Here is a 15,287-nt window from a genome sequence, read left to right on the forward strand (position 1 = left end):
GGGGCCTAATCTGAATGCTTCGAAATGATCTTCCTACCCGAGCGTTAGTCCTAGCAGGGTGTGAGATTCTGAATGATGTTTATTTCAGAAGATTTTGGCTCTCTCCTATTCGCCAAGAAATGACTTTACTATGTATATCATCATGGACATTTTGTAGAGTCAAAATTTAAGTCTCCAAAATCAAAGTTCAATTGAAATTTGTTAAAAATGTTGAAACGAAATATTAAAAATTTAACATTAGTGTTCAGCTTGTTATTATTATCATTAATGATAGAATCATAATAGAACTTCATTTACATACAATGCTTGTCTACACAAAAAATACAATACATAAATACACAGTAGCATATACTATTACAGTCGAGTTTTCATATGGATCTCTAAATAATGAGGTGCAATTTCCCTATAATAAAGAATCCAATCTAAATACATTATTTAATCTTGAATATTAGATATTGATTTCATATTTGGAATCCCAACCTCGTCCGCTGGTAGTCTTACAGTATCAGCACAAACATATGTTGGCATGAGATTAATATATCAACATAGCTTATGGTATAGTTGGAGAATATAAGATCGGGAATAAATAAGCTTCACTTGTTCAACATAGCATTGATGTAATTAATAATTCAAGATGAGATGACCAGCATGTAGAAAGTTAATAGACAGTTCAATATTATTAGCAAGACCAAACAAGGTGCTTAAGATGCCACACTGTAATAATTGGTTGTTGTCGAATATGTGACCATGAAAGATGCCTGATAGCTTTCATTCACAAATCTCAGGATCTCCCTCCAAGAAAACACGGCCATGATCACAATCACCAGATAGCCAGGTGGTGCCAGCCTAGGCCGACTTCCTCCATGACAAACGTATTCCATTCACCTGTGTAAGATTTCAACTTGAGAAATTTGGTTTTGCAAGGCCAATCAGAAGGATAGATTTTACTCCACATAAGATAACATGGTGTCCTGAAGATAGCCGACGCCCACCAGGGCAAATCAAAGTTATGGTCTAAAATTGACAGCTATAGATTAATCATGTAAAACCATTGATACCTAGAAGAGTCGCTGTTACGGAAGGGCAAAAAAGCACTATATGGTTGAGTAGAATGCCAGAGAAGCAGCTCCGGCATGTTAATAACTTAAAAACAGTTTATGAGCTGAGTAAAGCCTGAAAGTACAAAATAAAAGGAAGCTTGTAGCAGGAATCAAATAGAGAGCATCTGATAGCTTGCCAATATATTGAATATTGAACAATCATAAACTGACAAATTCGAGAATAACCTAATGAAACTGACAAAAAACTAAAATATAAAATGTAGAGCAGCAGGAAATTGAGAAAGAAGGTAAATATAGCATGATTATAACGAGCCGAACTCGTACCAATCAAACAAGCACAAAAAGCGAAGACCAAACTCAACACCCAAGCTGTCCAAAGCTAAACACAAATGGCAAAGTTTAAAAACCAATTTAACAGAACTGCTAAATGGAGCAAGTTTCTTGTGTCTTGCTATGTGCTCTCCTACTGGCAAGTAAATTTTTTTAAGGATAACTGGCATGTCTAATTTTAGAAGCCAGAAATCAATGTCAAAGAAAATATAAGACGAGACCAAGCAAATATGGATTCCATTAACCACCAAAAAGAAAGAGACTTCCATCAATGTGATAATCGTTAGAAGCTTCTAAAGATAATCATATAAAAGAACATTCTTATCTAACATCAATATAATAATGATTACTATTTATACAAACATCTCTTTAGCAAGTTCTCAAATAAAATGTCCCATAAAACAAACTCTGAAATCACATGATGCTGAGGACCGAGCATTATAAGAGATGGCATAACGAGAAACTGAAAGCCATAAGCAAAGAGCCTAATAATAAGATGCCCAACCAAATTTTATCAGCATCTACCTGCCAGAGACCAAATCCCAGATAAGGGCAATGCATAATGGCAGAATTTAAGTTTACAGATGAAGATAAAATTAGAAAGGAAAGACATCAGGAGATCCTTTGACAAGCAAAAGGATAAGATGAGGCATCTACTTAATGTCGTGAAACAAACATTTACTTTAACATGGAGAAGCTCAAAGTAGCAAGAGACTACTAGATTGAGGGGACTAGGTGATATATCAAGCACCAATCATGAGGGAATCCACCACTTCATTTGCCTCCTTAATTTGAGGCTCAGAGGAAAAAAGAAAATCATACCAAGGAGCAGGAAAACTGGAGGCAAAGAAAACTGCTTGAAGATGTTTGCCTTCCAGATACAAATGAGGGTAGTCATGCAATCTTTACACTCTAAAATAAAGGAAATTACATAAAGTCATAAACATTGTAAACCTTGAAAAGAAATGCAAAATCACAGCATCATTTGAACAGCCTCCAACATAAACATGGTTTGCTTTGCCACTGGAAGGCATAAATCTACACTGAATCCAATATGGATGACATTGGGCAAAGAGATTAGGATGGCAGACACATGTTGCAAAGCATAAATTCCATGTTCAAAACAAGTGATAATGGTGTAAATAGTCCACAAAAACAAGTCGAATATTGAGTAGAAATGGCTTGTATCCAACTGCAAGAGATTAAACAAATGTTCAACACTGTTTATTCCGTTAAAAAGAACACTTGCTCTTTCCTAAAACCTACAGAAATTCTCCAGCCAAGAGTTGGCATAAAACATTGTTGACTTCCAAAAATGTGTTTTTTCAGATGCAGGGATCATTAACTGCATCTTTCAGATTATTATAAATAAAGTTAAATTTGTGCTCAAGAGGCAGATTCCTTCGCAATCTTCTCAGCCTTGGCAATAACTTCATCAATCCCTCCTACCATGTAAAATGACTGCTCAGGAAGGTCATCATACTTCCCATCCAAAACACCCTGCAACCATGGAGAAAAATAACTCAGTGTTCATCAACAGTGCACATAAAAGATCAAACTAGATTGAGGTTAAACTGACATTCCATTATCAGAGCACCTCAGCCAAAAAGAAAAAAACAAGCAGAAAAGATATAAAAGTGATAGTACATTATTCTACAATGGACAGTCAAATGTACAATTAAATTAAAGCACAAGTCAATATACTGTAAGATATCATTGCTACTTTAACCCAACTACAGAAAAACTCAGAAAAGGTTAGCAACAACTATTTCAATATCAACAACAAATTGTTTCATCAAAGTGGGCTTATGCTTCATTCTTATCAACAAAGTGCAACAGATGATAAAGAGGCATGCTGCTCCATGATCCCCAAGGCTGACCATAAATGCAACAAAGGTATTTCTCAAATTGATGATGGTAACGGAAGCAAACCATACAATAAATGTGGCAATGCTATTTCTCAACTAGATGAAGATAACAGAAAAAGGGACTGCACAAAATAATTAAACTGCTGCTAAAGAGTGAGGAAAGAATGAGCTCACAGCATTTCAACAAGCCTTTGTAAGTTCACTTCATTATATACAACTTGCTCATTTGAAACATAATTTGACGATTCAAGAAGATGAAAGTAGAAGTAGCATGCAATAAATTGGTACAAGGAATTTGTGTAAACGATACTCCACAGACAGGACCTTTTAGTACATTATAAATAAAATTACTTAAATGCTATAAAATACGAGAAATACATCATAAGGTCAATTTTTTTCCTGAATAGAAAAAAGAAAGATTTTACTCACCTGGAAGCTGTCAACACTCTCCTTCAGCTCCACATATTTTCCAGGTGCACCAGTGAACACTTCAGCAACATGGAAAGGTTGGCTCAGGAACCGTTGTATCTTTCGAGCACGAGCCACAGTCAATTTGTCATCTTCACTGAGCTCATCCATTCCCAAAATTGCAATAATATCTTGAAGATTCTTGTAGTTCTGAAGAACCTTTTGAACACCACGAGCAGTGTTGTAATGCTCTTCTCCCAATACATGAGGAGAAAGCATTCTAGATGTTGAATCAAGAGGATCAACAGCAGGATATATACCAAGTTCAGAGATCTAATAAAGAAAACAATTCCATCTTAGCAAAAAGAAACATAGAAAAAGAAAATAATTTAATTTGTAACGTATTAAAGGACATAACCAGGTCAAAGCACACCTGTCGTGACAACACAGTTGTGGCATCAAGATGGGCAAAGGTAGTTGCAGGTGCAGGATCTGTCAAGTCATCAGCTGGCACATAAATAGCTTGGACGGAGGTGATAGAACCCTTCTTCGTTGTTGTGATACGCTCTTGAAGCCCACCAAGATCAGTGGCCAAAGTTGGTTGGTAACCAACAGCAGATGGGATACGACCAAGCAACGCCGACACTTCAGAATTTGCCTAGAAAATGCAGAAAAATGTTAAAAAAATAAGCAACTAGGAAATATATTGCTATTTCTCACTATATTGAAAAAACAATATGACTCCTGAGAGCTCACTTGGGTGAAACGGAAAATGTTGTCAATGAAAAGAAGCACATCTTGCCCTTCAGCATCTCGGAAGTGCTCAGCCACCGTTAACCCAGTCAGACCAACACGAGCACGAGCACCAGGAGGCTCGTTCATTTGCCCATAGACAAGTGCACACTTGCTCTCAGCCTGCAAGATGATTCCATTGGGGTGAGACCTAAGATTGGGGGAAAAAGACCCCAATGACAGTGGCAACAAAATAAAAGGAGAGAAAAAAACTTAAACTTGAACCTGTTTATCACCAAGCTTGATGACACCACTCTCAATCATTTCCCTGTACAAATCATTGCCTTCACGAGTACGTTCTCCGACACCAGCGAAGACAGAGAAACCACCTGGCAGGTAGAAAAACAATGAACAGAAGGACCAATAAGAATTCAAAAAATATATATAATTATTAATCTCTCCTCATGACCAACCATGGGCTTTAGCAACATTGTTAATCAGCTCCATAATAAGCACGGTTTTCCCCACACCAGCACCACCAAAAAGTCCAATCTTTCCACCCCTTTGGTATGGTGCCAGAAGGTCCACGACCTGTAGATAGAAGCATATGCCATCTCAGTAATGTGCAATGGAACTCACTGAAATGTTTGTAAAACATTGCAAACTTAAGAAGAGCATAATTCAGTTCTTAAACATGTAATTTGAGTCGACAACCAATATAAACTATGGACTGAACTTTCTAGATGGTACAAAATCAATTATTGTACCTTGATACCCGTAACAAGAATTTGTTGTTCTGTTGCCTGATCAACAAAAGCAGGGGCCTCACGATGGATGGGAAGGTAGTGATTTGTCTCTGTTGAGGGGGAAAAAATGAAACCAAAATAAAAAATAAACTGGAAAAATTTACTAAATTTAAAGCAAAATCATCAGCTAAACTCGATGTGATATGGAAAATAAGCACAGTAAACTTACTTAATTCACCCTTCTCATCAATGGGCTCTCCAATAACATTGATGATGCGTCCAAGAGTAGCCCTACCGACAGGCACCTAATATATAAACGAGCATAACAATCAAGTCAATCAAACAAAAGAAGAAGCAAAGGCAATGAACAAACAAACACAATAAACTTAGTAATTCAACTCACTGCTGAAACGATCGTGACAGGAAAACAGGTCCATCAACTCATTAAGAAATTCTAATATAACCAATTGGGTTGATGACCGTCAAATCAAACACAAATAGAACAATTTCCCTAAATTCTACACCTATGTCCTTGCCTCTAAGTTATGAGAGTAGAAAGTGTTACTCGAATAATATATATTCTAGATGGTAAAAAAAAAATATTTGGGACCTCAATTATACTGATGAACTTAAAAAAAATGACAATGAATAACGCAAATGAGACATTGGAATTTAAGACATACGGACTCAAAGGATTTATAAACATCAATAACCCACAAAACTATTGCATACTAAACTATAATCTCGAAAGCCAAAACATAAAGTTTAGATTATTCACTCACGCTCATGACCATCAAAATTAAACCTTTGATTATTAGATAGTGCTGGATGCGAACCAGCTTGTCCAGAATATGAGATTTAAAAGCTTGTCTTCTAGCTGCCTTATGTCCCAAAACTTTGAAAAGGAATTTCCAACATCATCGGTTTTTATACCAGATCCAAATCCAGAAAACCTAGGTGAACCTACAACAAATCTCGCGTAAAGAAATCTTCTTCTCAACTCAATAACAAAGCAGTTCATTTTGAACAGAGATGAGAGAATAGCAAGGGCGAGAAACCTACAGTGATAGGAGAGCCAGTGTTCAAGACCCTCTGTCCACGAACCAGCCCCTCAGTCCCATCCATGGCAATCGTCCTCACCATGTTCTCCCCCAGGTGCTGGGCCACCTCCAGCACGAGCCGGATAGAGTTGTCCAAAACCTCCAGGGCCGTCAAGATCGGCGGCAGCCCGTTATCGAACCGGACGTCGACGACGGCACCGATCACCTGGCAGACCTGGCCGATCGCGCCTTTCCCGGTGAACTCGTCCGTGATCTTTCCAGTACCGCCGGCGGTAGGAGATGTCGGCGGCGGGGCCGGCGAGGAGGCGGCGGCGGTGGCGTACTCGACGGCGCGGGAGAGGAGGAAGCCAATGGGGGAAGGACGCGGAGAGGAGATCGGGGGGCGGGGTGAGAAGAGGGCGGCCCGCGCCGCCGGGGAGCGGCGGGCGGAGGAGCGGAGGAGGGAGGACAGGACCCGGCGGGAGGCCATGGGGCCGATCAGGGGGCTAGGGTTTGGGGACCGAGAGCGGCAATGGGACCTAGGGTTTGAGGAAAGCTAGGGTTTTTATCGTTATTGGGGAAGAATCCGGATTGCAGTTCCTCGGACTTCTTTTATTGGAGGTGGAGAGAAATAGGAAAGGAGGGGGCGGAGACAACGTTAATCTTGGGACGAAGTTTATATAACTGTTTATGCGGAAGAAGATCTGGACCGTCCAAATACATATGGAAGGACGAGATGTATTCCATGAGGAAGTGGGACGGCGGATGAAGGCTCCGTATAGGACTTTTATATGCGGGACGTTCAATGATTGGTTGCTGTGTGGGGGAGCCGGGAGGGGGCGGACGCGGACGTCGACGATCTTATCCGCTGGAGTTCTGGGAGGATTCTGAGTCCGGATTTGGAGCACCCTGTTGCGTTTTTTCATTTGTACAAGCAGGAGGTTCAACTTAGCTACGGTCTATCATAAATAGAGCTGATGATGGCCAGGTCTCGGACCTACATTTATTTATTTATAATCAAATTTCAGGCTGGATCTATGTGAAATTTGATAATTTATATGCTCAAATCCAGTTTATGATCAACTTTAATTATAAAATACATCATATACATCTGCAAACACAATACAACAAAAATCAAAAAAACTTGATGCTATCCATCTACCACAAACACTCGACTTGATAGCTGCCCAATGCGCTGCGCTATTACCTTTTCCATGGATGTGGGTGGCTTAAAAATGTAAACAAGCTTCTTTTCACAATATCATCCAGAAGAGGATTAGCTTGAATTTTCAATGACACTGGTGTATATAATCGAAGCAATTACTTTAGCTAAATCATCTTCTAACCATAATTGTGAAGCCTGAAATCGAAATATATCATTTTTTATCCCTTATCGAGCATTTATAAGCTCAGCAAAAGGATTTAGGTGGGTGTCGAGGGAGGTTGAAATGGTTTTTCCGTAATTTGGAATATATAAGGATGTCAATGGGGAGAATTTAATGCGGCTAGTAAAAAAATCGAAATTTAAACCAAAAATGAAACCGAATAGTTTTTGAAATGAAAAATCAGAACCGGAGAAAACCTACAAAACCAAAATCATAACTAAAAAACTAAAAATCATTTAATTTTTTTTAAATGGGTAGAGGAGTTGCTAGGTAGGAGGAGGAGGAAGGCAATGGAGGTGGATTGCCTGGTGGGCCCATGATTTTTCTGGTGGGGAATAAGAACTAGAAGCAGCAGTAGCAACGACGACAATCTCAATAGAAACAAGTGGCACCGTCCTTGGATTGAAGTGGAGGTCCGAGGGAGAAGGTAGGCAAGCTAACTAGCGATGAGAGGTCACGGTTGCGAGGTGAAGAGAGGTCTAGATCAAGGTGAAAGAGGGGCTAGGATTTTTTGAGAGGCGGAGCCACGGATGGAAACTCAAAGATGAAGAGCTGAAGAGAGGTGGAGCATCAGAAAAACCTTCCTTTTTTCGTGCTAGGGTTTGTGGCAGTGTAGTTATGGATATTCCAGATTGAGTATGTAGTTAAGAATGGCCAGTCTAATCGAGTTAGTAATTCGAATTTACACTAGATATAAAAGGTATTAAATATCAGATATATTTGGTTTCATGTTCAGTATTGGGTTTGGTTTTAGGTTCAATTTTGGGTTGATTCAGTTTTGAGTTGAGGAATCACCAACATCATAACTAAAATCCAAATTGAATGATTTTTAATTTTTAAACCTATCATCGAAGCCAATCCCATTTAATTTTGATTAAAACCATCCGGTTCGGCACAAGGATGGATAAAATATTTGGGTATCCATCCTCATTGACATCCCAAAAAATATACAGTGCTAGACTTGTTAAAAAAATTAGGGTTTTTTGTGTATATATTTTTATAAATATCTAATGTTATTTGCATACCCTTGAAAATTTACTATATATATATAGATTATTCATTTTATGCATATGCTAATATAAATATCTAAAATTACATGTATACACTCATAATTTTTTTATTTACACATATACTCTTATAAAGTTTTTCTTTTTGCGTATATACTCTCACAAATTTACTGTTTGTTGTATATCCTTATAAATTATTTCTTTTGCCATATATATTTTTTAAAAGTTTAGGGTATACATGCAGAATGAAGTAAATTGCAAAGGTGTATTTGCAAAAATAAATAATTTATAAGTGTATACATATAAATAGTAAACTTGTGAGGCTATATACATGCTTTAGATATTTATAAGAGTATACATGCAAAAAGAATAATTAATAATAGCACACATAAAAATAGTAAATTTGCAAAAATATTCATACAATTTCAGATATTTACAAAAATATACCTACGAAAAATCTAAAAAAATTCATGAACCCTGGATTATACCCCCGGTTGGAGTTTTGCAAATGTTGCAAGAGTACGTGCAAAATTGGCTTTTTTTTTTTTTTTGTTCTGCGACAAGGACCAAAGCCATGGTTACGGCATGTTTGATTCTCCATGCGGCCGAATGTGAAAGTTACCATCCCTCAAGTGACTATCATGTTTAACTGGATATTTAGACTGAGTTAAGTCAAATTAGAACTTAGTTAAGATGTTTGGTTAGTTTGAAATAGAGATGCAAGTGGTTTATGAAATGATTCACGAATTTGGTAAAATAATAATAATAATAAGTTTGAAGTGATCTTGGCTCAAGGAGAACCGAGGCCATTTAAGTGAAGTAATCTTTCTCTCGGCTCACTTTACACCTAACCAAATAAGCCCGAAAGACGATCTTAGACCACTCTAAGGACTTATAACATTTGCTATTGATAAGTTATGATAAGCTCATGCATGTTGGTCCTATTTTTCATAATTTCATTGGAAAGTCTGAAGCCTTTTGGAATCAAAAGTTGTGGTGCACATACACTTGTCTTATAATACAATATCTGTGTAAATTCATAAACTTAACCTTTTGTATTGTCACTGTGCCACTGCTAGGATCGTGTTTTGCTGGAAGAATTTATGCCTAGAAGACAATTAGCAATAATTCAATCATTAATGTTGGTTTTATGCATGGCGTGTATATCTAATTAATGTTGATTAGAAAGATTACAATGATGTCTTCTAGTATTATCACCCATTTGAATTCTCTTTCTTTTTTTTTTATTTGTAGATCCACATAGGGAGAACAATATAAAAATTAAAACCAGAGTACAAAGTGAAGAACAAATCAAAGAGGCCGAAGATAGTGGAAGCCCATGGAATCTATCTCTAGGAGAAGTGCCAGTTCAGGAGGCAAAATATCATCATCCTGAAATCTATCTAAATACTCCTAGCCAATCAGCAAGGTAATTGGCTTTCCTGAAAGCATGTTCAGGTTTGAAGAAGTCCAAAGTTGATGCAAAATGCCGAATGTCCACGACAATGGATTAAGATTAGGATGAGCATGTTGGCCGAGTCCCACCTTATGTGAGGTGGGACCCAGCAATTTAAATAAAAAAAAAAGAAAAAAAAAAGGAAACAAAAAGAGGGAAAAGAGGGGTTAGGGTTAATTATTCTATTAGAGGGTGGATGAGAAGAAAACAAAAGTGGGTAGCCGTCTTGGGAGAAGTGCTTGTGGAATCCATCTCAAGGAGGAGGTGAAGATCTTATTCAAGGCATTTCAAGAGGAAGAAGAACCTTGTGCAAACCTACACTCGGTGAGATTGTTCTCATTTTATTATTGGAGCCTAAACTCTTTTTCATATAAACTCTTTGTTTGTGATCCAAGGAAGAGATCCTTGATGTATGTGATCCTCTAGCTTAGCCTAGAGAAGATACTTTGTAAGCCCATTATTGTTGATAGTGGAGGTTTGTGGTAGACTTAGGTCCGGTGGTTTTTTCCCCTCATATTGGAGGGTTTTCCACCTAAAAATTCTTGTCTCTTTCTTGTGGTTTGTTTTTTTTGGTGGTTCTTACATTGATTAATTATTGTGGTATTCTCATTCTACTCACACAAAGATAGGAAAGTTTTCATCTAGTGAAGGGGTCTTTCCTAACAAGTGGTATCAGAGCAAGGTTTTGTGCCTACAAGGTGTTTGATAAAATTCTTGTGTGACTCGAATGGAGGATTCTATGGGAGGCATGATTAAATTGACATCTTCCAACTATGCCATTTGGAAACCTAGGATGGAGGATATCCTTTATTGTAAGGATTTGTATGAACCTATCCATGGAGATGAGGCTAGGCCAAAAGAGAAGACTGACAAGGAATGGGATATAATGAACAGAAAGACAGTTGCACAAATGAGACAATGGGTTGATCAGACTGTGTTTCATCATGTTGCTCAAGAAACCAATGCCTTCTCTTTGTGGAAGAAATTAGAGGCCATGTATGAGAGAAAGACTGCACAGAATAAAGCCTCTTTGATTAGGAGGCTTGTCAACTTGAAGTATAAAGATGGGAAAAGTGTGACAGAACACTTGAATGACTTCCAAGGCTTGGTGAATCAGTTGACTACTATGAAGCTTGTCCTAGATGAGGAGTTGCAGGCTTTGTTACTTCTTAGTTCTTTGCCAGACAGTTAGGAGACTCTTGTGGTGTCTCTAAGCAATTCTGCACCTGACGGCAAGGTCACTTTGGATATGGTAAAGGATAGCATGCTAAATGAAGAGGTTAGAAGAAAGGAACAGGGAATATCTCCTGAAGCTGAGGCTCTTGTGACAGAAAGAAGAGGTAGAAGCAAAAGCAAGTATCCTTACAATAGAGATAAATCCAGGGGCAGGTCAAAGTCAAGGAAAGGCATAAAATGCTATCATTGTGGCAAACTAGGACACATGAAAAGAGAGTGCAGAGCATTGAAAAGAGAGCAGAACACAGAAAAAGGTGAAGCAAAGACAGAGGAAAAGGATGTTACAGCAGTTGCAGCTGATGCAGATGTCATTGTTGTTAGTGATGGTTGTGTCAACCTTGCATATGAAGATAGTAACTGGGTGATTGATTCTGGTGCTTCTTTTCATATCACTCCACATGGTGGTTTCTTCACATCCTATACTTCTGGTGATTTTGGTTGTGTTAGGATGGAAAATGATGGTTTATCCAAAATTGTTGGCATGGGGAGTGTATGTTTAGAGACCAATACAGGGTGCAAGTTGCTACTCAAAGATGTTAGACATGTTCCGGATATCCGCCTCAATTTAATCTCCACCGGCAAGCTTGATGATGAAGGTTATAGCAATCATTTTGGTGAAGGAAAATGGAAGCTCACAAAAGGCTCTTTGTTGATAGCAAGAGGAAAGAAAAATAATACTCTCTACATGATGCAAGCAAAGCTAAAGAAAGGAGAGGTGAATACAATTGATGATGATTTCTCTACAAAGCTTTGGCACAAAAGGCTTGGGCACATGAGTGAGAAAGGACTTCAAATTCTAGCCAAGAAGGAGTTGCTACCAAATACTAAAGGTGTGTCTTTGAAAACTTGTGTTGATTGTTTAGCCGGAAAACAACATAGAGTTGCATTTCATAGAACACCTATATCTAGAAAAATTAACATTCTAGATTTGATACATAGTGATGTATGCATGATGGATAGCAGAACTCTTGGTGGTGCACTTTATTTTGTTACTTTTATTGATGATCATTCTAGAAAGGTATGGGCTTTTGCTTTGAAATCCAAGGATCAAGTCTTGGATATATTTAAACACTTTCATGTCATGGTTGAAAGAGAGACAGGCAAGAAGCTAAAGTGCATCAGGGCAGATAATGGAGGTGAGTATAGAGGGCCATTTGAAAAATATTGCAAAGACTATGGCATTAAGCTCCAAAAGACAGTTCCTAAAACACCGCAAGAAAATGGAGTTGCAGAGAGAATGAATAGAACAATTGTAGAGAGAATCAGATGTATGCTCTCTCATGCAAAGTTGCCAAAACCATTTTGGGGTGAAGCTATGAGGACTGCAGTGGATTTGATCAACCTTTCTCCATCGGCTCCTTTGGATGGTGATGTGCCAGAAAGAGTTTGGACAGGAAAAGATGTATCCTACAGTCATTTGAAGGTGTTTGGATGCAAGACATTTGTTCACATTCCAAAAGATGAAAGGTCTAAGCTTGATGGAAAGTCTAAAGAATGTATTTTCTTAGGTTATGGCCATGAAGAATTTGGATACAGGTTGTGGGATCCAAAAGACAAAAAGGTGATCAGGAGTAGAGATGTTGTCTTCTTTGAAGATCAATTTATTGAAGACTTTGGAAAGCAAGAGAAGCCGAAGTATTTGAACAGTTCTCCAATTAATCTTGATCCAGTTCCTCCACCTATGGTCCATGATGATGATAGGGGAGATGTGTAGGATGACAGTGAGCATAGTGATACAGGTGCTAGTGAGGGTTCTACAGGTGATAATGGTCACAGTGAAGCTTCAGAACATGGTGAACTATCAAGTCAGTCTGAAATGACAGAACCAGAGGTCAGAAGGTCTACTAGACAGCACAGAGCATCATCTAGATATCCTGCTTCAGAGTATGTTTTTCTTACAGATGAGGGGGAGCCAGAATGCATCCTAGAAGTGCAGAATCATAAGGACAAGGATAAATGGTTTCAAGCTATGCAAGAAGAAATAAAATCCTTATATGAAAATCATACTTTTGATTTGGTAAAGCTTCCTAAGGGTAAGAGACCACTCAAGAACAAATGGGTATACAGATTAAAGGAGGATGAGAGCGGCTTAAAACCTAAGTACAAAGCAAGATTAGTTGTGAAGGGCTTTGGTCAGAAGAAAGGTATAGATTTTGATGAAATTTTTGCTCCGGTTGTGAAAATGTCATCTCTTCGGATTATATTGGGTTTGGCAGCTAGTATGGACCTTGAGATTGAACAACTTGATGTGAAGACAGCCTTCTTGCATGGAGACCTAGAGGAAGAAATTTATATGGAGCAACCTGAGGGGTTTAAAACTAAGGGCAAAGAACATCTTGTTTGCAAGTTGAAGAAAAGCTTATATGGGCTTAAACAAGCACCAAGGCAATGGTATAAAAAGTTCGATTCTTTCATGATGGGCCACGACTACAAGAGGACAAAATCTGATCATTGCGTCTATGTGCAAAGGTTTAGTGATGGTGATTTTATCATTCTATTGCTTTATGTAGATGATATGTTGATTATTGGCCGTGATACTAACAAAATTGATAGGTTGAAGAAAGACTTAAGCAAATCGTTTGCCATGAAAGATATGGGGCCCGTAAAGCAAATGCTTGGCATGAGAATTTCTCGTGATAGAAAGATCAAGAAGCTTTGGCTATCACAAGAAAAGTATATTGAAAGGATGCTCGAGCGGTTTAATATGGAAAAGGCTAAACCGATTTCCTCTCCACTTGCAAATCATTTCAAACTCACAAACAAGCAATGTCCTACAAATGAAAGGGAGAAAGAGGAGATGCAAAATGTACCCTATGCTTCAGCAGTAGGAAGTTTGATGTATGCCATGGTGTGTACAAGACCAGACATAGCATATGCAGTTGGTGTTGTGAGCAGATTTCTCTCGAATCCTGGCAAAGAACATTGGGCTGCAGTCAAATGGATACTTAGATACCTTAGAGGTACTTCCAAAGCTTGCTTATGCTTTGGAAATGGAAAAACTATGCTAGAAGGATTCACAGATGCAGATATGGCTGGTGATATTGATACTCGAAAGTCTACATCGGGATACATGATGACTTTTGCAGGGGGAGCTGTTTCATGGCAGTCCAAATTGCAGAAATGTGTTGCTTTGTCCACTACAGAGGCCGAATATATTGCGGTGACAGAGGCATGTAAGGAAATGTTGTGGATGAAAAGATTCCTCCAAGAATTGGGCTTGAAACAAGAAAAGTATACTCTCTTTTGTGATAATCAGAGTGCCATTCATCTTAGCAAGAATCCCAGCTTTCATTCAAGGTCGAAGCACATTGATGTGAGGTATCATTGGATTCGGGATGTGTTGGAAGAAAAGCTTTTGCATCTAGAGAAAATCCATACCGATGAGAATGGGTCGGATATGATGACTAAAATTTTGCTTAAGAAGAAGCATGATATTTGTATGCTTAAGGCAAGCTTGGTGGAGCCTCTCACATAAGATGGGAGGGGGAGAATTGTTGGCCGAGTCCCACCTTATGTGAGGTGGGACCCAGCAATTTAAATAAAAAAAAAAAGAAAAAAAAAAGGAAACAAAAAGAGGGAAAAGAGGGGTTAGGGTTAATTATTCTATTAGAGGGTGGATGAGAAGAAAACAAAAGTGGGTAGCCGTCTTGGGAGAAGTGCTTGTGGAATCCATCTCAAGGAGGAGGTGAAGATCTTATTCAAGGCATTTCAAGAGGAAGAAGAACCTTGTGCAAACCTACACTCGGTGAGATTGTTCTCATTTTATTATTGGAGCCTAAACTCTTTTTCATATAAACTCTTTGTTTGTGATCCAAGGAAGAGATCCTTGATGTATGTGATCCTCTAGCTTAGCCTAGAGAAGATACTTTGTAAGCCCATTATTGTTGATAGTGGAGGTTTGTGGTGGACTTAGGTCCGGTGGTTTTTTCTCCTCATATTGGAGGGTTTTCCACCTAAAAATTCTTGTCTCTTTCTTGTGGTTTGTTTTTTTTGGTGGTTCTTACATTGATTAATTATT

General features: G+C 38.3%; 1 protein-coding gene across 1 annotated transcript; it reads right to left on the bottom strand.

Annotated features, from left to right (window-relative positions):
• Positions 1–2,485: 2,485 nt before the first annotated feature.
• Positions 2,486–6,821, bottom strand: LOC103722866 (ATP synthase subunit beta, mitochondrial-like). The gene is made up of 9 exons (XM_008813564.4): positions 6,208–6,821; positions 5,375–5,450; positions 5,167–5,255; positions 4,873–4,990; positions 4,685–4,788; positions 4,424–4,582; positions 4,101–4,325; positions 3,689–4,000; positions 2,486–2,891 (listed from the first exon to the last, which is right to left on the bottom strand). The coding sequence occupies exons 1-9, from the start codon at positions 6,673–6,675 to the stop codon at positions 2,778–2,780; spliced, it is 1,665 nt and encodes a 554-aa protein (XP_008811786.2). The 5' UTR covers positions 6,676–6,821; the 3' UTR covers positions 2,486–2,777.
• Between the last annotated feature and the right edge of the window lie 8,466 nt (positions 6,822–15,287).

Source organism: Phoenix dactylifera, chromosome 8, assembly GCF_009389715.1.
Source record: "Phoenix dactylifera cultivar Barhee BC4 chromosome 8, palm_55x_up_171113_PBpolish2nd_filt_p, whole genome shotgun sequence".
Lineage (NCBI taxonomy): Eukaryota > Viridiplantae > Streptophyta > Magnoliopsida > Arecales > Arecaceae > Phoenix > Phoenix dactylifera.

Excerpts from the sequence above, each read along its gene's own strand:
- LOC103722866 (XM_008813564.4), bottom strand. The coding sequence starts at position 6,675 with ATGGCCTCCCGCCGGGTCCTGTCCTCCCTCCTCCGCTCCTCCGCCCGC. Across the intron at positions 4,583-4,684 it reads TCAAGCTTGGTGATAAACAG|GCTGAGAGCAAGTGTGCACT; the intron begins GTTCAAGTTTAA and ends ATCATCTTGCAG. Across the intron at positions 2,892-3,688 it reads AGAGTGTTGACAGCTTCCAG|GGTGTTTTGGATGGGAAGTA; the intron begins GTGAGTAAAATC and ends CCATGGTTGCAG.